General features: G+C 44.7%; 1 protein-coding gene and 1 long non-coding RNA gene across 2 annotated transcripts in view; one reads left to right on the top strand and one right to left on the bottom strand.

Annotated features, from left to right (window-relative positions):
• The window catches only part of LOC122553785 (dedicator of cytokinesis protein 2-like), a 1227980-nt gene that overhangs the window by 441478 nt on the left and 761343 nt on the right, over positions 1–25159 (bottom strand). The window contains exon 29 of the mRNA XM_043698147.1: positions 8842–8936. Within this exon, the coding sequence (XP_043554082.1) occupies positions 8842–8936 (95 nt within the window). The remainder of the gene's footprint in view (positions 1–8841; positions 8937–25159) is intronic.
• Positions 1–25159, top strand: part of LOC122553997 — a 117428-nt gene that overhangs the window by 24956 nt on the left and 67313 nt on the right. The window lies entirely within an intron of this gene.

Here is a 25159-nt window from a genome sequence, read left to right as displayed (position 1 = left end):
AGGTTGCCGGGCTGCTGATAACTCTTTCTACAAGGAGAAAGTGAGGACTGCAGATGCTGGAGATCAGAGCTGAAAATGTGTTGCTGGAAAAGCGCAACAGGTCAGGCAGCGTCCAAGGAGCAGGAGAATCGACGTTTCGGGCTTGAGCCCTTCTTCAGGAATGAGGAAAGTCATTCCTGAAGAAGGGCTCATGCCCGAAACGTCGATTCTCCTGCTCCTTGGATGCTGCCTGACCTGCTGCGCTTTTCCAGCAACACATTTTCAACTCTTTCTGCAAGGAAAGGTCTGTGCTGGAAATGTAAATCCATGGTGAAGTAAACTGTGCCCAGCAAGTAAGGAAAAAAAAAAACACTATTCCCGCTTGACTGAGCTTCCACATGGCCTTTCTTTTCCAGATACCCAAAATTGTCTAATCTAAATGGGCTTGCCTTCTTCAGGCTGCTTATACCTGACTTGATCCAGTTTTCATGGGTGGGGTACTTGACAGAACAGAGATAACAGGGATTGGAAGAATTAAGGGATTTTTTTTTACCAGCATGGATACAATGGGCCAAAGGGCCTTTTATTATGCTGTAAATCTCTATGACTTTGTAGCTGAGTTCAAGGTAGAATGGGTGGCATGGTGGCTCAGTGGTTAGCACTACTGCCTCACAACAACAGGGACCCAGGTTCAATTCCCACCTCAGGGAACTGTCTAGGTCATTCTCCCCACGAGGGCATTCCCCCTGTGACTGTGTGGGTTATCTCTGCGTGCTCTGGCTTCCTCCCACAATCCAAAGATATGCAGGCTAGGTGAATTGACCATGTTAAATTGCCCACAGTGTTAGGTGCATGAGTCAGGGGTGAATATAGGGTAGGGGAACAAGTCTGAGTGGGTTACTCTTTGGAGGGTTGGTGTGGACATGTTGGGCCAAAGGGCCTGTTTCCATACCATAGGAATCTAATCTAGAAACCACTAGAGCTACCTGCAAATCAGGCTGGGAAAGTGACCAAAATGAAATACTTTCTCCTGGTTCAGAGTGCCTGCTCCAGCTCACTCAAAGTCTTGGCCCTGACCCATTACCTTGAGCTACGATCAGCAACCATCCCAAAGTAGCAATTTTGAATCAATGCAACATTTGCTGAGAATGTCCTGCAAAGTGAAACATCATCAGCAACGGTGGTCCCTTGCAGATGGAGATGACTCTCTTCCCCTCTCAGGGTGAGCCTGTAGGTGGCTGTACAGATCAACATGACTACTGTAGGCTGGGGCAGATGGTGGTCATGGGAAGGGGTGGGAGGGGTTTCTCTCGCTCTTTTCGCCCGGCTTCCGCTGTTTCCCAACGGCAAGTCTCGAGGTGCTCAACTTCACTTTGGACGGACTTGGGCCAGTGATTCCCAGGTGTATGTGGGAATGCCACACTCTGCCAGGGAGGCCTTGAGGTTATCACTGAAACACTTCCTCTGTCCACCTGGGGCTCGCCTGCCGTTTCAGAGCTGGGAGCACCTGCTTGGGGAAGCTCCTGTCGGTCATGGGAACAAAACAAAATTAAATGTGAAAAGGATCACTGCAAGGGGTGAGCAGGAGCAGACCTTCCAAGGTTTGGTTGCCTCAGGTTAGCTTTCAGGCTGGTCCATGGCTGTCGGTCACAATACACCCTCAACCTCAACCTATCTTTTCGCTGCATTTTGACACTAACCCTCCTTTAGTACAGTCCTTACTCAGACATACAGTGTGTTTTCAGAAAGCTAACGGAGTTGAGGGGAATGATCTCATGCATCGTGCTGTCCTTGTGCTTTGGAGATGAGCTAAGGAGAATGCTACATTCTGAAAAAAAAATGAGTGTATGTGAAATCCAAGGTATACAAAACGACGAACAAAAAACAATACAGCACAAGAACAGGCCCTTCGGCCCTCCAAGCCTGTGCTGACACATTTTGCCCTTCCACACTAAAACTGTTTTCACTTGCAGGATCCGTATCCCTCTATTCCCTTCGTAGTCATGTATTGATTCAGATAGAACATAGAAGAATACAGCGCAGTACAGGCCCTTTGGCCCTCGATGTTGCGCCGATCCAAGCCCACCTAACCTATACTAACCCACTCTCCTCCATATACCTATCCAATGCCCGCTTAAATGCCCATAAAGAGGGAGAGTCCACCACTGCTACTGGCAGGGCATTCCATGTTTCTTGATTGCTGCTAAAGAACAAGTTCCAATGGTCATCATTAGTCCCTTAATTCCAGATTTTTATAACTTGAACCCAGGTCCCCAGAACATTACCTGGGGCTTTGGATTAATAGTTCAGAATGTGTTGCTGGAAAAACACAGCAGGTCAGGCAGCATCAAAGGAGCAGGAAAATCAACGTTTCAGGCCGGAGCACTAGAAATGTCGATTTTCCTGATCCTCGGATGCTGCCTGACCTGCTATGCTTTTCCAGCAACACAATCTCAACTCTGATCTCCAGCATCTGCAGACCTCACTGTCTCCGCTTTGGAATAATAGTCTAATCATTGTACAACTAGGCTATTAGAAAAAAGTGGGGATTGCAGATGATGGAAATCAGAGTTGAGTGTGAGGTGCTGGAAAAGCACAGCTGGTCAGGCAGCATCCAAGGAACAGGAGAGTCAATGTTTCAAGCATAAGCCCTTCATCAGGATTCCTATGCCAGTATTTAAGCTTCATGCAAGTTTCCTCCCATTCCTTCTTAAGCCCATCCCATCAACATATTCTCTTATTTGTTTCTATTGCATGTGTTTCTCTAACTTTTCTTTAAATGAATCACTTCAACTTCTCCATAGCAACATGGATGCAATGGAAACCATTCCTGGTGAGTTTTGATATCCAACAAAAAGTTTGAATAAGATTTATATCTTTTGTGTACCCATTAGTTTGATGTGAAATGAGATATGGGATTTAAAACCTTTCCATACTTAGTGAGTCATGCTTCCTTAAAATAAATGAGCCAGAGTTCCCTACTCATGTACTCTCAAAACTTGCCCATGGGTGAAGAATCATAGGCTAATGACAGTACAGAGAACCCTCCCCCCCAACTCCCCCAAACCGCTGCTGATCCATTGAGGCTTTTAAAGGAAAAGGAGTCATTTTTTATTAAGTCGTGAGTTATGAGTGTCACAGACTAGGCAGTATTTATTGCACATCCCTCAATGCCCAGGAAAAGGAAATGGTGTGTAGCCTGAGAGTCATAGACTTGTACAGCACAGAAACAGACCCTTTGGTCCAACTTGTCCACACCAACCAGATATCCTAAATTAATCTAGTCCCATTTGCCAGCATTTAGCCCATATCCCTCTCAATCCTTCCTATTCATACACCCATCTAGATTACTTTTAAATGTTGTAATTGTACCAGCCTCCATCAATTCCGATAGCAGCTCATTTCATACACGCACCACCCTCTGTATGAATAAGTTGCCCTTTAGGTCCCTTTTGAATCTTTCCCCTCTCATCTTAAACCTATGCCCTCTAATTAAGTAATGTATGTCCAGGGAAAAGACCTTGTCTATTCATCCTCTCCACACCCTTCATGATTTTATAAACCTCAACCCTTGCAAGTTTAACAACATATTTCCGATAGCATGGAGACAGGAATTGAACTGCTACAGTCCTTAGGATGTAGGGACACCCACAGTGCTCTTTCGAAAGGGATTCCAGAATGTCAATCCAACGGCAGTGAAGGAATGACGATAATATTTTCAAGTCTAGATAGTGTGTGGTTCAGAGGGGAACTTGCAGGTGCTGGTATTTCTGGAGTGAGGTAGGCAGGGAAAGTTATTTGAGGAAGAGACCTCCAGCGAGTGATCATTTGGTCAAGAATTTTCAAACTGATAGAGAACCTAAGGGTTACGATGACTGGATTGGATTCCATTATCACAATGTCATTCCGCAGTTTAATTCACATACTTCAAGACTCTCTGAGGTGGGAGTATGAATTCCAACAAAGAACATAAATGCTGGGAAAACCCAGCTGGTCTAAAACATTTGAGGAGCCATAAACAAAGTTAGAGAGGAGAACCACATAAACATCATATCATACTCAAAGCAGAATTAGTTATTCTTTCTCCATGGGTGCTGTTCAATCAGCTGGGATTCTCCAACATTTTCTGTTTTAATTTCAGATCCCCAGAGCTCAGGAAAGAGAAGTATTAGCTGTCAAATAAAACCCTTCATATTTTAATATGAAGAATGTAAGATAGGGGTGAATGGTTTATTCTGAATTTTAAAAAAAACTTCTAAGCATCTATTGCAGACTTTGTTGAATTCATTCACTGCATTCACATTAATTCAACTGCATAATCCCTTGTAAAAGTAAGCATCTCATTTAAGAGCTTAAGAGTTTTAAAAAACAAAGTAATGGAATTCATGAAAGTAAAGTAATGTAAATCCTGGAGTTTTGAAATTAACAGTTCTCTGTTCTCTTCCTAAATTAGTTGATGTACCTGTCAATTTTCCTTCCCACCTATCCACTCCTCCCTCTCCGCCGACCAATCACAATCACCACCCCTACCTGCACTGACCTATGACTATTCCACATACCTCCTCCCCAGCCCCCCCCCCTCCCCCCCCCACCATTTATCTCTCATCCCCCTTCCTCCTCTACATTCCTGATGAAGGGCTTATGCCCGAAACGTTGACTCTCCTGATCCTCGGATGCTGCCTGACCGGCTGTGCTTTTCTAGCGCCACACGTTTTGACCCTACCACATTACAGCCAAAGACAGAGAGAGAGAGACTGTGTGTGTGTGTCTGTGGTTTATTTTTCAGGTGTGTGTGTGTGTATATGCGTCTGTGGGTTTGTTTTACAAGTGTGTGTATGTGTGTGTGTTTGATGTACAAGTGGGTGGGGGAGTGTTTGTCTGTGTGTGTGGCAGAATAGTATTCAGGAGCAATTGTCCCATCAAGAAGAGAGTGTGTTGTGTCAAGCTCTATTCACTTTGTTGAGAGCTCATTGGCAAACTGCAACTTTAAAGCCCCGCCTCATCAGACGTTACTGGCCATGAATGCTGGCAGGTTCTTCGTCCCACAGTTTGATGCTGGAGGGTTAGTCTTGGGGAGGTGGGGTAGTTTCAGTTAGCTCAGTTGGCTAGGTGGCTGATTTGTGATGCAGAGTGATGCCAACAGCACAGCCTCCATTCTCGCATCAGTTGAGATCGCCATGAAGGACTCTCCTCCTCAATCTTCCCAGCCCTCAGATTAAACCACTGCCAGTGTTGTCTCTCTAATGAGACAGCAGCTCTCTCGTCTGGTAGATTTATGAGGTAAAAACAATGACTGCAGATGCTGGAAACCAGATTCTGGATTAGTGGTGCTGGAAGAGCACAGCAGTTCAGGCAGCATCCGAGGAGCAGCAAAATTGACGTTTTGGGCAAAAGCCCTTCATCAGGAATAAAGACAGAGAGCCTGAAGTGTGGAGAGATAAGCTAGAGGAGGGTGGGGGTGGGGAGAAAGTTGAAGTGTTCCTAGGCAGAATATGAGGCGTTCTTCCTCCAGGCGTCTGCTGGTGAGGGAGCGGTGGTGAAGGAGGACCAGGACCTGATGCGGTCTCCTCTACATTGGGGAGACTGGGCGCATCCTAACAGAGCGCTTTAGGGAACATCTCCGGGACACCCGCACCAATCAACCACACCGCCCCGTGGCCCAACATTTTAACTCCCCCTCCCACTCTGCCAAGGACATGGAGGTCCTGGGCCTCCTTCACCGCCGCTCCCTCACCACCAGACGCCTGGAGGAAGAACGCCTCATCTTCTGCCCCGGAACACTTCAGCCCCAGGACATCAATGTGGACTTCAACAGTTACCTCATTTCCCCTTCCCCCACCTCACCCTAGTTCCAAACTTCCAGCTCAGCACTGTCCCCATGACTAGTCCGGACTTGTCCTACCTGCCTATCTCCTTTTCCACCTATCCACTCCACTCTCTTCTCCCTGACCTATCACCTTCATCCCCTCCCCCACTCACCCATTGTACTCTATGCTATGTTCTCCCAACTCCCACCCTCCTCTAGCTCATCTCTCCACGCTTCAGGCTATCTACCTTTATTCCTGATGAAGTGCTTTTGCCCGAAACATCGATTTCGCTGCTCCTTGGATGCTGCCTGAACTGCTGTGCTCTTCCAGCACCACTAATCCAGAATCTGGTAGAATTATGACAACTTTACTTTGGGGGATTCAATGACCAGTATTTTTCTTTGGCATCATGAGGTAGGGGGGTGCTGCAGTGAGAGAAATGCTAGTGAAGTTGGAGGTAAGGTCTGGGGGGAATTAAACGAATTGGCATTCAGAGCCATCCCTTCCCTTGGTTGGCCACAGACTGAGGACCCCACAAATCATAGAATCCCAACAGTGCAGAAACAGGCCCTTCAGCCCAACAAGTCCAGATCCTCTGGAGAATTCCTACCCAAAACCTTTCCCCTACCCTGTTTCTCTACATTAACCTCTCACGAACACATCCATGAACACCATGAGCAAATTTAGCATGGCCAATTCAATAGACAATAGGTGCAGGATTAGGCCATCTGCCCTTCGAGCCTGCACCACCATTCAATATGATCATGGCTGATCATCCTTAATCAGTATCCTGTTCCGGCCTTATCTCCATAACCCTTGATTCCACTATCCTTGAGAGCTCTATCCAACTATTTCTTAAATGAATCCAGAGACTGGGCCTCCATTGCCTTCTGGGGCAGTGCATTCCACACAGCCACCACTCTCTGGGTGAAGAAGTTTCTCCTCATCTCTGTCCTAAATGGTCGACCCCATATTTTTAAGCTGTGTTCTCTGGTTCGGCACTTACTCATCAGCGGAAACATGTTTCCTGCCTCCAGAGTGTCCAATCCTTTAATAATCTTATACGTCTCAATCAGATCCCCTCTCAGTCTTCTAAACTCAAGGGTATACAAGCCCAGTCGCTCCAGTCTTTCAGCGTAAGGTAGTCCCGCCATTCCAGGAATTGACCTCGTGAACCTACGCTGCACTCCTTCAATAGCCAGAATGTCTTTCCTCAAATTTGGAGACCAGAACTGCACACAATACTCCAGGTGTGGTCTCACCAGGGCCCTGTACAGCTGCAGAAGAACCTCTTTGCTTCTATACTCAATCCCTTTTGTTATGAAGGCCAGTATGCCATTAGCCTTCTTCACTACCTGCTGTACCTGCATGCTTACCTTCATTGACTGGTGTACAAGAACATCTAGATCTCTTTATACTGCCCCTTTACCTAAATTGATTCAATTTAGGTAGTAATCTGCCTTCCTGTTCCTGCCACCAAAGTGGATAACCATACATTTATCCACATTAAACTGCATCTGCCATGAATCTGACCACTCACCTAACCTGTCCAGGTCACCCTGTAATCTCCTAAAATCCTCCTCACATTTCACCCTGCCACCCAGCTTAGTATCATCAGCAAATTTGCTAATGTTATTACTAATACCATCTTCTATATCATTAACATATATTGTAAAAAGCTGCGGTCCCAGCACTGATCCCTGCGATACCCCACTGGTCACTGCCTGCCATTCCGAACGGGAGCCGTTTATCACTACTCTTTGTTTCCTGTCAGCCAACCAACTTTCAATCCAAGTTAGTACTTTGCCCCCAATACCATGCGCCCTAAGGTTGCTCCCCAGCCTCCTATGGGGGGCTTTATCAAAAGCTTTCTGAAAGTCCATGTACACTACATCTACTGGATCTCCCTAGTCCAGCTTCAGAGTTACATCCTCAATTCACCCAACGTACACATGTTTGGATTGTGGGAGAAAACCGGAGCACCCGGAGGGAATCCACACAGACACAGGGAGAACGTGCAAACTCCACACAGACTGTCGACAATAATGGAATTGAACCCTGGTTCCTGGCACTGTGAGGCAGCAGTGCTAACCACTGAGCCTCCATGCCACCCCTGTCCAGAAACCAACCATGTTTCTTGCTTGCAGGGAAAAGATGTAATTTGCATTTCATTTCATGATGGGCTGAATGGCTTACTTCTACTCTTATGACATATGGTCTTATGGGCTTGTAGAAAGCTGAAGCCCTTAACTGGCTGTTTATTGACCATGAAAGAGCTTTGAATGTCTAGTACATCCAACAAATTCCCAAAGGCACCTTTCACCCAGCACTTTGCGAGGTGATGCAAAGGTTGGGGGAGCTGGGGGTGGGGGGGGGGGGGGGGGCATTGCCTGTCTAGGAACAATGCACCCAATGACTCGCCCTTCTCACCACCTCTGAGGAGAGAAAAGTTGCTCCTGGTATCTGATGGGATCTCTCCCCATTCCATAAGTGTGAGACAGAGGAGTGGGAAACTAGACCTGGGTACATGCTTATACAAAGGAGACTAAAATGGGATGAGGAAGTAGTTGCCTAAGGTAGACTGAGAACAATGACTATGTGGTGGAACTTTTGAAGAACAGTGGAGGAAATTCACAGCAATTGTTTTCCCACTGGCCAGTGAAACTAAAACCAGGGGGCACAGCCTCAAGTAAGGGGGGGTGTAGATTCAGGACTGAGTTGAGGAGGAACGTCTTCATCCAAAAGGTTGTGAATCTGTGGAATTCCCTGCTCAGTGAAGCAGTTGAGGCGACCTCGTTGAATGTTCTTAAGGCAAAGATAGATAGGTTTTGAATATTAAAGGAATTAAGGGTTATGGTGAACAGGTGGGTAAGTTGAGAGGTCAGCCATGATGTTATTGAATGGCGGAGTAGGCTCGATGGCCTACTCCTGCTCCTATTTCTTATGCTCTTATGTTCTTACGTTCGTATATCTAGGACATTAACGTAGTGTACATTTTCTCCAATTAATAAGAAACTAAAGCATTGCAGATAGTCACTATTGAAATGTAGCTGACCTGTTCTGTACCATACTCATCACCATCCAGTCAGCAGGATACACATTCTTGCCAATCAGGTCTTTGAACATGATGAAGGTCTCCATCAGGAAGTCCTGTGAACACAGAGATCAGAGTCAGACACATTACCGGAGGACAGGTCTACATTACTTAACAATTCAACAAGTCAGTCTTTTCAGTGAAGTATTTTAACTCAATAATACATTGAATGAATCACTGGAACAATACTTCTCCAATATCTCAAACAATTAAATTCAGCATCAGGAGGAAATGAGACCAAAGGGATAACATCGAACTCATGTGTTAGAGTGTGGCTCCCTGTATCAAGTGAGAGAGTTACCAGTGGGCAAAGAGTTACACTTGTTGGCAAAAAGGGAAAATAAGGACAAATTTCTTCACACAAATAATGAAGTTTTTTTTATTAGATTAGATTCCCAGTATGGAAACAGGCCTTTTTGCCCAACAAGTCCACGCCAACCCTCCGAAAAGTAACCCACTCAGACCCATTTTCCTCTGACTAATGCACCTAACACAATGGGCAATTTAGAATGGGCAATTCACCTAACCTGCACATCTTTGGACTGTGGAAGGAAACCGGAGCACCCGGAGAAAACCCACGCAGGAGAATGTGCAAACTCCACACAGACAGTCGCCCGAGGTTGGAATCGAACCTTGGTCCCTGGCACTGTTAGACAGCAGTGCTCACCACTGAGCTACAGTGCTGCCACACAAAATCATTTAAATAACAACTTAGATTAGATTCCCTACAGTATGGAAACACACTGACCCTCTGAAGAATAACCCACCCAGACCCATTCCCCTACCGTACATTTACCTTGACTAATGCACTTAAGCCTATGGGCAATTTAACACGGCCAATTCACCTGACCTGCACATCAGAGGAAACCCACACAGACATAGAGAGGATGTGCAAACTCCCACACAGTGAGTTGCCTGAGGCGAGAATCAAACCCGGGTCTCTGGCATTGTGAGGCAGCAGTGCTAACCACTGAGCTGCTGTGCATCCCCTGAAGAAACCTGCACAGACTCAGGGAAAATGTGCAAACTCCACACAGACAGTCACCCGAGGCAGGACTCGAACCTGGCCCCTGGCACTGTGAGGTAACAGTGCTAACCACTGAGCCACTGTGCCACCTCTGGAGATCTGGAGCACACTACCTGAAGTGTGAGTAGAATCAAGTTCCACAACAAGGCAACTGGATGTGTCCTTGAGGAGGAACAATCTGCAGGATTATCCAGGAAAAGGTCAGTATTTGGGAACCAGCCAAAGCAGATTCTTTCAAAGGACCATCAAAGACCCAATGGGCTGAATGGCCTATTCCCATATTCTTACAGGGATTGACAAGGTAGATGCAGGAAGAATGTTTCCCCTGGTTAGTGGGTCTGGGGATCAATCTTAGAGTAGGAGACTTAGGACAAAAAGGAGAAGGATTTCTTTTCGCTCAGATGGTGGTGAATCTTTGGAATTCTCCAGCCCAGAGGACCGTGGGTTCAATACAGACAATGACAGGTATTTTTAATTATGTGTATGTCTTGGCTAGGCCAATATTTGCTGCCCATCCCCAGTTGCCCAGAGCATAGTAAAGAGTCAACCATATTGCCATGGTCTGGAATCACATGTAGGTCAGACCTGGTAAGGATGACATATTTTCTTCCCTAAAGGGCATTAGTGAATGAGATGTGTCTTTTCAACAATTGATAATGTTTACATTGTCACCATTAGGTCAGCTTTTTAATTTGAGGTTTATTCTTAATTAAGTTCAAAACTCACTTGCCTTTATTGGTCAGTTCATTGAGTACAGGAGTTGGGAGGTCATGATGCGGCTGTACAGGACATTGGTTTGGCCACTTTTGGAATATTGTATGCAGTTCTGCTCTCCCTACCATAGGAGGGAGGTTGTGAAACTTGAAAGGGTGTAGAAAACACTTTTCAGGAAATTGCCAGGGTTGGAGGGTTTGAGCTATAGGGAGAGGCTGAACAGGCTGGGGCTATTTTCTCTGAAGTGTCAGAGGCTGAGGGGTGACAATAAAATCATGGGGAGCATGAATAGGGTAATAGACAAGGCCTTTTCCCTGGGCTAGGCGAGTAATAACTAGAGGTCATATGTTTAAGGTGAGAGGAGGAAATTTTAAAAGAGACCTAAGGGGCAACTTTTTCACATAGAGGGTGGTGCGTGTATGCAATGAGTTGCCAGAGGAAGTGGTGGAGGCTGGTACAATAACAACATTTAAAATGTATCAGGATGGGTACATGGATAGGAATGGTTTAGAGGGATATGGGCCAAATGCTGGCAAATGGGATGAGGTTAGGTTAGGATATCTGGTCGGCATGGACAAGTTAGACTGAAGAGTCTGTTTCCATGCTGGACACCTCTATGACTCTATGACTATGTAATAGTAGGATTTGAACTCGTGTCACCAGAGCATTAGAAACAGAATCAGAAATTGCTGGAAAAACTCAGCAAGTCTGGCAGCATTTGTGGAGAGAGAAACAGAGTTCATGTATCAGTACAGCAGCATCTGCAAGTTTTTGTTTTGTTTACATCAGAACATTAGCTTCCAAATTAGGTCAGCAACAATCCCACTAGGGGCTACCTCCTTGAGTTAAAAGAACAAAGAACAAAGAAAACTTACAGCCCAGGAACAGGTCCTTTGGCCCTCCAAGCCTGAGCCGATCCAAATCCACTGTCTAAGTCTGTTGCCCAATTCCTAAGCATCTGTAGCTTTCTGCTCCCCACCTACTCATGCATCTGTCCAGACACATCTTAAATGAATCTACCGTGCCTGTCTCTACTACCTCTGCTGGCAACCTGTTCCAGGCACCTGCCAGCCATGCCAATGGCCATTACATGCTGACTCTGAAGCTGCTGTGATTTGGACAGTGAAACCTAAAGCACATTCAAGAGTAAATTACAACGGGACCTGAAATGTATGCAGTTAAGTAGCAAATAAAAAGCATTGGATTCATTGCAAAATTGACACATTTCATAGAGCCAGCCCAGGCATGTTGGGCTGGAAAACCACATTGCATGTTGACTAAGGAGCTTAGTAAGCTCCTGCAGCCCACCTTGTCAATAGTCTGTACTGCTGCTCCTCAGCATCTGCGGTGGAGCAAGTCGATGTTTGTGGGTGTGATGTCTTCAACTGTCCCACCTGTCCATTTTCCTTCCCACCTACTACCTTCCGCTCCTTCCCAGCTACCTTCATCCCCGCCCCATGCAACCTCTTATTTATCTCTCAGCCCTCATCCCTACCCCTCACATTCCTAATAAAGGGCCTTTGCCCGGAACGTCGACTCTCCTGCTCCTCGGATGCTGCCTGACCTGTTGTGCTTTCCCAGCGCCACACTTTTCGACTCTGACTCTCCAGCATCTGCAGTCCTCACTTTCTCCTCCACACTTTTCGACTGCCAGGTAAGAAGGCTGTTATGGTCAGGTTGTTGTAATGTCTTTTGAGTGTTGTTGGAGTTACACTTAACCAGGTATGTATGCTATATTCCATCATAATCCTGAATTGTGCCTTTTAGATGGTTTGGGACTCAGGAAGTGAGTAACTCACTGCAGTATTCTTGTAGCCATTGCATTCATATGGCTATTGAAAGTTTAGTTTCTGGTCCATAGTTAATAATGGGTGAGTCTATGATGGCAATGCCACAGAATGTCAAGGGATAATGGTTAGATTCTCTCTCTCATTGGAGATGATGATGGAATGCAGGTTCATAGCTCCTTGAAAGTGGAGTCGCAGGTAGATAGGATAGTGAAGGTGTTTGGCATGCTTTTCTTTATTGGTCAGAGTATTGAGTACAGGAGTTGGGAGGTCATGTTACGGCGGTACAGGACATTGGTTAGGCCACTGTTGGAATATTGTGTGCAATTCTGGTCTCCTTCCTATTGGAAGGATGTTGTGAAACTTGAAAGGGTTCAGAAAAGATTTACAAGGATGTTGCCAGGGTTGGAGGATTTGAGCTATAGGGAGAGGCTGAACAGGCTGGGGCTGTTTTCCCTGGAGCGTCGGAGGCTGAGCAGTGACCTCATAGAGATTTATAAAATTATGACAGGCATGGATAGGGTAAATAGACAAAGTCTTTTCCCTGGGGTGGGGGAGTCCAGAACTAGAGGTTTAGGGTGAGAGGGGAAAGATTAAAAGAGATCTATGGGGCAACTTTTTCATGCAGAGGGTGGTACATGTATGGAATGAGCTGCCAGAGGATGTGGTGGAGGCTGGTACAATTGCAACATTTAAAAGGCATCTGGATGGGTATATGAATAGGAAGGGTTTGGAGGGATATGGGCCGGGTGCTGGCAGGTGGGACTAGATTGGGTTGGGATAGCTGGTCGGTATGGACGAGTTGGATTGAAGGATCTGTTTTCGTGCTGTACATCTCTATGACTCTATGACTCAACAATCATTGGCTGGCAGTTTTCTGGCAAAAATGTTACTTGCCACTTTTTAGCCCAAGCCTGGATACTGTCCAGGTCTTGCTGCACTTGGATATGGACTGCTTCAGTATCTAAGAAACTGCGTATGGTGCTGAACATTGTGTAAAGATAAGCAAACACAACCATTTCTGACCTGATGATAGAGGGAAGGTTATTGATGATACAACTGAAGATGGTTAGAACCAAAAACAGAAACCACTGGAAAACCTCAGCAGGTCTGGCAGCATCTGTGGAGAGACGTCAGAGTTAACGTTTTAGGTCAACCTTGAAGAAGTTCTGCTCCTCTCTCCGATAACATTTCAATTCCAATCATTTTTCCTGTCTTGACACAAAACATTAACTCTGATTCCGCCCCCCCCCCCCACATGCTGTCAGATCTGCTGAGTTTTTCCAGCAATTTCTGGTTTTGTTTCTGGTTCACAGCATCCACAGTCCTTTCAATTTTTATTTAGTATTTAACTCACTGCCACTACTCTTTTAGGCACGCCCACCTTGAACAAGTTCTGCTCCACTCTCTCTGATGGGATTTCCGTTCTAATCATTTTTCTTGTCCACCTACTGCACATAAACCCTACATTTTCCGAGCTACCATCAGTTCTGAGAAAGAGTCACTCAACCTGAAACATTAACTCCGCTTTCTCTCCACAGATGTTGCCAGACCTCCTGAGCTCATCCAGCAATTTATGATTTTCAGTATCCGCAGTCCTTTTTAGTTTTATGAAGGGGGTTGGGCCTAGACATTACACTGAGCAATTCCAGCAGAGTTGCCCTGGAACTGAGATGACTGACCTCCAACAACCAAAACAAGCTTTCTTTGTGCTAGGTACGATTCCAACCAGCAGAGACCTTTCCCCCTTAATTCCCACTGACTCGGTTTGCTAGGGCTTGCTCAGTCAAAGGTAATCTTGATGTCAACGGCTGTAACTCTGACCTGTCTTTTGTGGACAGAGGAGGTTGGAGGCTGCTTGCTAATGATGACTAAGAAATGGGCAAATGGCCTAAGAACATTCGTCATCCAAGTCTGCTGTGGAAAATTACCAATTTAATCAAATTTTCAAGGGTTGCAATGGAACCATACTCCAGTGTAATAGATCCTTCAGGACAGGGAGGAGGACAATATCTGAAAATAGTGAGATGAATCTGAATTGTGTGCAAAGAACTGTCAGTGATTTTGACTCAAAGTTACTTTTTTATGGATGTCTCAGAGGTTCTGTATTAGTTCTTGGGAGTGACCCATATTAAATGTTGAAAGCAAGAAAAGGCACACCATAGGAACTGTTTGTCTATTTTTCACTTCCATTTGCTTTTGGGGACTGAATGTCTTTGGTTAATTTTAGCAGCACTTGAACATTTGTATAAATAGGTGCAACGCAGGGATCGACTGAAATGTAATTTACAAAAGAAAAGCCTTTCCACTTTCAAAAGGCTGATATAATGAAGTTGAGATTGCCTTGTTCACACTAAACTGCGGCATCTGTGGGAGAGTTACTGTCACCATCAGTGGATGGAAGATTGAGTCACACAAAAGAACTGCAGCCACTGATTGGAATTTCCCTCCTCTCCCAGGCTCCTTAAAGCCCTCAGATGTCTACAAGGGCTTAGCTTCTTGAAGGAGGATGCAACTCTTCAGAGTCTGGCTCACAGACATCACTGTCATCCATTGCTCAGTTGGTAATCACTTCAAAGTAGAATTTGTAGGTTAAAATCTCACTCCAAAGTCAAGTTGGAATATTCCAGTGGCATGCGAGGAATTTTTCATCTGGGATGTCAGCATCCATTCTTTATTCATTCTTGGGATGTCAGCATCTCTTGCAAGGCCAGCAATTATTGCCCATCCTTAATTGTACTGAAAAGGCTGGTGCTGAGCTGTGAAGGAGTTCCAGGATTTTGAGAGAGCACCACTGAAAGAACAGCAATACTTTCTAAATCAGTGGTTTGGAGGGAAACCTGCAGATGGTGGTGTTCCCATGTATCTGCTGCCCTTGCCCTTCCAGGTGGTATTTGCTGGGGGTTTGGAACTTTCTCAAAGTAACCATGATGATTTTCTACAGGACACCTTATAAGTGGTAAACACTGCTGCTCTCTTGAGAGATTGAGTGCTAGCTGATACACTAACAATCAAGCTGGTTGCTTTCTCTTGGATGCTCCCTTGAGTGTTCTTGCAGCTGCACCCATCCAGACAAGTGAGGAGTATTCCATCACACTCCTGACTTGTGCCTTGTAGATGGTGGACTGGCTCTGGGGAGTCAGTTCAGCCCAGGCCAGGTCTGCTTTGCCAAATGGATGTAAATTATCCCATGGCACTTATCAAAAAAAGAGCACAGAAGTTTCCTTAGGCACTCTGACAATCATTTATCCCTCAAGTAACATCAGTAACAGAGACTGACATGGACTTTGCAATGATAATGATTGTAATGACAATCTCCAGATTGCCTCTTTAGCCAAATATCCTGTCACTCCTACTGTTCTGAAGTCTTCTCTCTTGGCACCAACAAACCCCTCTCACCTTAAATCTATGCCCTCTAGTTTGGACTCCCCTACTCTAGGAAAGAGACCTTGTCTATTCATCCTACCCATGCCCCTCATGATTTTATAAACTTCTATGAGGTCATCCCTCAATCTCCGACACTCCGGGGAAAGTAGCCCCAGCATATTCAGCCTCTCCCTATAGCTCAAACCCTCCAAGCTTGGTAGCATCCTTGTAAATCTTTTCAGAACCTTTCAAGTTTCACAACATCCTTCCTATAGGAGGCCAGAATTGAATGCTGTATTCCAAAAGTGGCCTAACCAGTGTCCTTCCTGTACAGCTACAACATGACATCCCAACTCCTCTACTCAATGCACTGACCAATGAAGGCAAGCATACCAAATGCCTTTTTCATTATCCTATCTACCTGCAACTCCACTTTCAAGGAATTGTGCACCTGCACTCCAAGATCTCTTTGTTCAGCAACACTCCCTAGGACCTTACCATTAACTGTATCAGTCCTGCCCTGGTTTGCCTTTCCAAACTGAACTCCCCACATTTATTCTAATTTAAACTCTATCTGCCTCTCCTTAGTCCATTGGCTCATCTGATTAAGGTATTATTGTACTTCTTGGCTGTCCACTACACCTCCAATTTTGGTATCATCTACAAACTTACTAACCATGCCTCTTATGTTCACATCCAAATCATTTAGATAAATGACGAAAAGCAGTGGATCCAGCACAAATCCTTGCGGTACACAGGCGTTCAGTCTAAAAAGCAACCCTCTACAACCACCCTCTGGCTCTTCAGGCTAGTTTTGTATCCAATTAGCTACCTTCTCCTAGATTCTATGTGATCTAACCTTACTAACCAGTAAACCATGCAGGACCTCTTTTAAACTTTCCCCCTCTCACCTTAAACCTGTGCCCCCAAGTATTTGATATTTCTACTCTTGGAAAAAGACTCCGACTGTCCACTTTATCCATGCCTCTCATAATTTTATACATATAAAATCATATATACATATACTATATGTCAAAGTCAATAAATGTAGAAGTATACTTCCATCAGGTTGCCCTTCAACTCTGAAGGTCTTGCTAAAACATAATAGCACAGTGGCCCACAGCGAGAGGGACCTGGGCTCAATTCCATCCTTGGGCTACTCTCAGGAAAGAATTTGCACACTCTCCCTGTGTCTGTATGGGTTTCCTCTGGGTGCTCTAGTGTCCTCCCAAAGTCTGAAGATGTACAGGTTCGATGGATTGGCCATCCTAAATTGTCCATAGTGTCGAGGGGTGAGCAGGCGAGGTGGATTAGCCATGGGAAAATGTGGGGTTACAGTAAAGTAACAACAAAGGGTCAAATGATCCTCCTTCTCATAGAGTCATAGAGATGTACAGCACGGAAACAGACCCTTCGGTCCGACGCATCCATGCCGACCAGATATCCCCACCCAATCTAGTCCTACCTGCCAGCACCCGGCCCATATCCCTCCAAATCCTTCCTATTCATATACCCATCCAAATGCCTAATAAATGATTCAATCTTACCAGCCTCCACTACTTCCTCTGGCAGCTCATTCCATACACGTACCACCCTCTGACTGAAAAGGTTGCCCCTTAGGTCTCTTATATATCTTCCCCCTCTCACCCTAAACCTATGCCCTCTAGTTCTGGACTACCCCCCCCCCACCCACCTCAGGGAAAAGACTTTGCCTATTTACCCTATCCATGCCCCTCATGATTTTATAAGCCTCTATAACGTCACCCTTCAGCCTCTGACGCTCCAGGGAAAACAGCCCCAGCCTATTCAGCATCTCCCAATAGCTCAAATCCTCCAACCCTGGCAACGTCCTTGTAAATCTTTTCTGAACCCTTTTAAGTTTCACAACATCTTTCCGATAAGAAGGCGACCAGAATTGTACGCAATATTCCAACAGTGGTCTAACCAATGTCCTGTACAGCCGCAACATGACCTCCCAACTCCTATACTCAATACTCAGACCAATAAAGGAAATCATATCAAATGCCTTCTTCAGTATCCTATCGACCTGCGACTCCACTTTCAAGGAGCTATGAACCTGCATTCCAAGGTCTCTTTGTCTGTGCTGCTACACTGAGTCGAAGCATCATTGTAGTTGTTTCAGGTGTGAGGAAGAAAGAAATCCTTTTTGTCAATAGCTTTTCATTTGTGTGTTCAGGGAATGCCTCTTATCTTCCTGAATGAAATTACTTCTTGATTTTCATCGAGGCTGTGCAAATAGCAAGATGTTATCGCAAATTGTCCAAATATTGCAATGGATTTTTATTTTTTGGCAATAAGTTCCTAGTGGACTGGAACTGAATAGATTGTTTAAGAGATTATGAGGTTTCCCTGATAGGCTGCATTTAATAACGCACTTCACATTCAATTAAGTACCTCTGAAGTGTAAATCAAAAACATAACGTGAGGTGCTTCATTTTGGAAAAGCATATCAAAGCAGGACTTGTACATTTAATGGTAAAGATATGGGGAGTGTTGCTGAACAAAGAGACCTTGGGTGCAGGTTCATAGCTCCTTGAAAATGGAGTCGCATGTAGATAGGATAGTGAAGAAGGTGTTTGGTATGCTTTCTTTTATTGGTCAGAGTATTGAGTACAGGAGTTGGGAGGTCATGTTGCGGCTGTACAAGACTTTGGTTCCGCCACTTTTGGAATGCATGCAATTCTGGTCTTCTTATTAAAAGGATGTTGTGAAGCTTGAAAGGGTTCAGAAAGATTTACAAGGATGTTGGGGGATTTGAGCTATAGGGAGAGGCTGAATAAACTGGTGTTGTTTTCCCTGGAACATCAGAGGTTGAGGAGTGACCTTATAGAGGTTTATAAATCATGAGGGGCATGGATAGGATAAATAGACAAAGTCTTTTCCCTGGGGTGGGGGAGTCCAGAACTAGAGGGCATAGGTTTACAGTGAGAGGGGAAAGATATAAAAGAGACCTAAGGGGCAACTTTTTCACACAGAGGGTGGTACATGTATGGAATGAGCTGCCAGAGGAAGTGGTGGAGGCTGGCAAGATTGAAACCTTTATTAGACATTTGGGTGGGTATATGAATAGGAAGGGTTTAGAGGGATATGGGCCAAGTGCGGCAAATGGGACAAGATTAGGTTAGAATATCTGGTTGGCATGGACAAGTTGGACTGAAGAGTCTGTTTCCGTGCTGTACATCTTGATGACTCTATGACTCTGAAATACCTTGGACACAGAAATGCTGGAAAATATTTGGCAGCTCCAGCAGTGTCAGTGGAGAGAGAAACAGTTAAAGTTTCAGGCTTGTGACTTTGAGTCGGAGCTTTTGAAGTGTGGCCACTGTTGCAGTGTAGGATTTTCCAGCCAGTGGTGAAGTCAGGGGGCTCTCCATTGACAAGGACCTATAAAAAGTCATGGCCAGTAGTGACACGCACATCCCATGCACAAAGAAAAGCTCTCCACGAGACATAGTGGCCTTGTATTGTGGATATCCCTTTCCCAAAGCAGTTTCCACTTTGCCTCATGTCAAGAGATTGACAGTGTGCAAAAGCAGAGAGTCCAGCAACCAAGGATCCAATCAGTTCGAAGTAATTGAACAGACAGCAAGTCCTCAGGAAGTTGAAATCAATTAACTCCTTTCACTTCTGATTTAACTTTCCAGATAATGAAGTAAGCGATTATGATTCGATTCAGGTAAGATCTAAAGTAAGTGTTTTAAATCAAAAGAGTTGTTTTTTATTATCAGAGTAAAATGTGGCTGTTTTTAATTATAATGGAGCTGTTGAATCAGTGCTGCTCCTCACTTGTACAAAGCCCTGAGTGTGCAGGAATTCAATGTCCATCATCAAGAGTTGGTTTTGGCAGCAGCACTCTGATTGAGCTGGTCTGAAAGGACGTAGTTGCTGCATGGGGTGAAAGAACCAACAAGAGGAAACAACTGTTTTGACCTCATTCTCACCAGTTTATTTATCGCAGATGCACCTATCCATGATAATATGCATCATGCAGTCCTGGAGGAGACAAATTCACGTCTCCAGGATGGAGGATACTCTCTGTCATCATGTATGGAACTATCACTGCGTTAAATGGAATAGACTGTGAACATATCTACTGGCTTTAAACCAGAAAACTGTACATAGCCCAGCATATCTCCCACTAATCCATTACTATCAAGCCAGGAAGTCAATTCTGGTTTCAATGAAGAGTACAGGAAGGCAGGCCGGGAGCAGCACCAGGCATACTAAAAACAAACTGTCAACTTGGTAAAGCTATCAAATGGGACTACTTGTGTGTCAAACAGCATAAGCAGCAAATGATGGACAGAGCTATGCAATCAGCTGCTTCATCAATTATCTTTCCTCCATCGTAAGGTCAGTAATGAGTTGGTTGTTAACCTTTCCCAATGTTCAGTGCCATATGCATCTTCACAGATATTGAAGCAATCCATGTCCAAATGCAGCAAGACCTGGACAATATCCAGGCTTGGACTGAAAAGTGGCAAGTAGTAGTCAAATCACACGAGTGCCAGACAATGAATTAAATTATCATCCCTCGACATTCAATGGTGTTACCATCACTGAGTGCCCCACTATCAACATCCTGATGTTTACTGTTGACCAGAAACTGAACTGGACACGCAATGTAAACACAGCAGCAATAAGAGCTGGTCAGAGACGGGGATTAGTGGAGAACAGTGGTTAACACTGCTGCCTTACAGCGCCAGGAACCCGGGTTCGATTCCAGTCTCAGGTGACTGTCTGTGTGGAGTTTTACATTCACCTCGTGTCTGTGTTGGTTCCCTCCAGGTGCTCCGGTTTCCTCCCACAATCCATAGATGTGCACGTCAGGTGAATTGGCCATGCTAATTTGCCCATCGTGTTCAGGGTTGTGGAGGTTAGGTGCATTAGTCAGGGTAAATATCGGGTAACAGGATAGGGGCATGGGTCTGGGTTGGTTACTCTTCGGAGGATCGGTATGGACTTGTTGGGCCGAAGGGCCTGTTTCCACACTATAGGGATTCTATGATTCTATGAATACAGCAGTGAGTGATTCTCCTCATAACTCCCCAAAGTCTGTCCATTATCTTCAGAGCAAAAGTATGATAGAATGCTTCCCAATTACCTGAATGAGTGCACCTCCAGTAATACTCAAGAAGTCAAACAGGACAAAGCAGCCCATTGATTAGCACCACATCCACAAATATTGAGTCCCACCAATACAAACATTCAGTAGCAGCAGTGTGTCCTATCTACAACTTGCACTACAAAAACAAAAATCACCAAAGCTCCTTAGACATCATCTTCCAAATCCACATCCACTTCCATCAAGGAGCACAGGTGCAGAACACCATCATCATTATGGGTGTGCAGATACATGCAAGTTCTCCTCCAAATGACACACCATCCAGACATGGAACTATATCACTGTTGTATGTGGTAGAAAATCCTGGAACTCCCTTTCTAACAGCACTATGGACATACCAACAAAACATCAACTACAGCGGTTCAGGAAGGACGTTCACTACCATCTTCTCAATTCAGAATGGGCAATGTATCCTGGCCTACCCGACAACGCCCACAATCTGCAAACAAGTAAAAGGAAACTTGAAGTAAAAAGATAATTTCATAAATACCTCACGTGAAATTTTGGGATCTTGCTGTGCCAATTGGTTGCTTCATTTCCTGTATGATAACAGGGGAGGTGACAGTGCGTTTTGGCCTAGTGCTATTATCACTGGGCTGTTAATCCAAAGAGGATTCGCATTGCGATGTCTGCAGCAGTGGCTTCCTGATGAAGGGCTTATGCTTGAAACGTCGACTCTCCAGCTCCTCGGATGCTGCCTGACTGGCTGTGCTTTTCCAGCACCACACTTTTTGACTGTAATCCAAAGGCCCAGGTAATGTTCTGGGCATCTGGGTTCAAATTCTGCCACGGCAGATGATGGAATTTGAATTCAATAAGAATCTGTAATTAAAAGTCTAATGTCCTTTAGTAGACCAGATGAATTTCAGCCAACAAGCAACAGTTATCATTAGACTCTTAATTACAGATTTTTAGGGAAGGATACTGCCATCTTTACTAGGTCTGGCCTATATATGAGTCTGGCCTATAGGTTCACAGTAATGCGGTTGACTCTTAACTGACCTCTGGGCAACTAGGGAGAGGCAATAAATGTTGGCCTGGCCAGTGACACCTCATCCTGTGTATGAACAAAAAAAACCAGATTACACTTCTAAAGTGTAATTACTCTTCATTGACCAGAAAGCGCTTGAGATGTGCTGAGGTTGTGAAAAAGATGCTACATAAATGTAAGCATTTCCTTCAAATGGACAGGAACTGCAACCCACTGATTATGGAGGTGATACTCAGTTCTGTTATGAGGTTTGGAAAGGTTTTACCCAACCCAGTGCTCGACATAAAGATAACACTCCTCTTGCTTGGCAATGAAAAGACTACTGAATTGACAAATTTCCAGTTCTTAGTTGATAGCTACTCATTAAGACACAAGATCAGGGTTTTCAGTCTTAGTCCATAGCCCTGAGTATAAAACCAAGGTTGGCAGTCCAGTGCAGAACCAATAGCACTGGAAGTGCTGTTTTCTGGATTCTAGACTGCTTCATCTCACCATGATCCCAGTGCCAAAGAAAACTCAGGCAGCGTGCCTCAATGACTACCACCCAGTGGTTCTGACCTCCATCAATATAAAGTGTTTCAAGAGATTAGTCATGGCTCACAACAATTCCAGCCTCTGAGCCTGCCTTGATACCATGCAATTTGCCTTCCATCGCAACAGCTCCATGCAGACACCATCTCCCTGGCCCTACACTCAACACTGGAACATCTGGACAACAAGGACACCTACGTCAGGGTCCTACCTATTGACTACAGCTCCACTATCAACACTATAATTCCAACTAAACTCCGAGACCTAGGTCTCTACTCCATCCTCTACAACTGGATCCTCGACTTTCTGACCCACAGTCAGCAATCAGTGAGAATAGGCAACAAAGCCTCCTCTATCATAACCTTTAACACTGAGGCTGCGTATTCATCTCCCCCTACTATACTCCTTATACACTCACGACTGTGTGGCCAAATTCCATCTCCAACTCCATTTACAAGTTTGCTGATGACCCCACCGTTGTAGGCTGCATCTCAAACAATGACAAGACAAAATTCAGGAAAGAGATAGCACGCTTGGTGACATGGTGTAAAGGTAACAATCTCTCTCTCTCAAAGTCAGCAAAGTGAAGGAGCTGGTCATTGACTTCAGGAAGCAGAGTGGAGGGCATTGTCTGCATCAATGCTGCTGAGGTGGAGATGATCAAAAGTGTCAAGTTCATGGGAGTGATGATCACCAACCATCTGTCCTGGTCCACCCATGTTGATGTGACAGTCAAGAACCCACACAATATCTGTACTTTCTCAGGGGGCTAAGGAAATTCAGCATGTCCACAATAGATGTTCAATAGAAAGCATCTCAACCGAAGGCTATAGTTTAGTCACTGAGGAACATTGAAAAGTAGGAGCAGGAGTAGACCATTCAGCCCTTCAGTCTGTTCCATCATTTTACATTAGGGCTGATTGTGTATATGAGTGTTATTTACCCATGTTATCCCCATATTCCTTTATGTCATTAGTATCTAGAAATCTATTTATCTCTCTCTTAAAAACACTAAGTGACTGAGCTTCCACAGCCCTCTTGGATAGAGAATTCCCAAGACTTATGACCCTCTCAGTGATACAGTTCCTCCCCACCTTAATCCTAAACAGCTTTTCCCTTATACTGAGATTGCATCACCACCTTTAGAAATTCCAGCCACAGGAAGTACTCTTTCTGCATTCATCCTGTCCAGTCTGTAAGAATTTTGAAATGGTTCTTTTAATTCACACATAGAATGTGTATATCACTGCTAGGGTAGCAATTATTACTCATTAATTGGATGGATCTGGAGTCACTTTGGGCAGAGTGGGTGAGGATAACTGATTTCCTTCCCTAAAGGATATTTGTGAACTAGATAAGTTTTTATAATAATCTTCAGTGGTTATAAATCTTTCATTGAATTCAACTTTCAACAGAATGTTAGTCTGGGTTATTAGCCCAGAAACATTATGTTGAGGTTGTAGGGGACGTTGGTGAGACCGCTTCTGGAGCACTGTGTCCAGTTCTGATTGCCCTGCTTTCGGAAGGACATTATTAAGCTTGAGAGGGTTCCAAAAAGATTTAACAGGATGATGCCAGCAATGGAGGGTTTGAGTTATGGGGAGAGGCTGGATAGCCTGGAACTGTTTTCACTGGAATATAAGAGGTTGAGGGGTGACCTTATAGAGGTTTATAAAATCATAAGGGGTAGAGATAAGGTGAATAGCAGTGTCTCTTTCCTCGGGTGGGAGGTATTTTTAAGGTGAGAGGAGAAAGATTTTAACAAAGACATGAGGGTTTTTTTTTACACAGATTGTAAATGTGTGGAATGAACTTCCAGGGGAAGTGGTGAATGTAGGTACAGTTACAATGTTTAAAAGATGTTTAGTTAAGTTCATGACTAAGAGGATTGGAGGGATACGGGCCAAGCACAGGAAGATGGGACTAGTTTAGTTTGGGATTATGGTCGGCTGGACTGGTTGGATTGGAGGGTCTGTTTCTGTGCTGTATGACTCTGTGATATTACCATTACACTGCATCGCACCTCCATCTTTGGCTCAGCACCTATTATTGTGTTGTCTCCAGTCAATTTCTATGAAGTCATGAATTTCTATGCCAGACAAGCACCATAAAAGGCAAACTGTTGCTGCAGTTGTTGAGATCAGTGATGAACTCACATTGAAACAAATCCTGGGCTTCCAAAAGTTCTAAATTGGAGAAAGCTGAAAATGTGTTGCTGGAAAAGCACAGCAGGTCAGGCAGCATCCAAGGAACAGGAGAATCGACGTTTCGGGCATAAGCCCTTCTTCAGGAGGGGAGAAAGGCCAATTTTGACGGTATTAGGCAAGAACTTTCGAAAGCTGATTGGAGGCAGATGTTCGCAGGTAAAGGGACGGCTGGAAAATGGGAAGCCTTCAGAAATGAGATAACCAGAATCCAGAGAAAGTATATTCCTGTCATGGTGAAAGGGAAGGCTGGTACCGATAGGGAATGCTGGATGACTAAAGAAATTGAGAGTTTGGTTAAGAAAAAGAAGGAAGCATATGTCAAGTATAGACAGGATAGATCGAGTGAATCCTTAGAAGAGTATAAAGGAAGTAGGTGTATACTTAAGAGGGAAATCAGGAGGGCAAAATGGGGACAAGAGATAGCTTTGGCAAATAGAATTAAGGAGAATCCAAAGGGTTTTTACAAATATATTAAGGACAAAAGGGTAACTAGGGAGAGAATAGGGCCCC

The sequence above is a fragment of the Chiloscyllium plagiosum genome, chromosome 1 (assembly GCF_004010195.1).
Source record: "Chiloscyllium plagiosum isolate BGI_BamShark_2017 chromosome 1, ASM401019v2, whole genome shotgun sequence".
In the NCBI taxonomy this organism is placed as follows: Eukaryota; Metazoa; Chordata; class Chondrichthyes; order Orectolobiformes; family Hemiscylliidae; genus Chiloscyllium; species Chiloscyllium plagiosum.
Note: the sequence above shows the minus strand (reverse complement) of the source record. Positions and strands in the feature narration are given on the sequence as shown.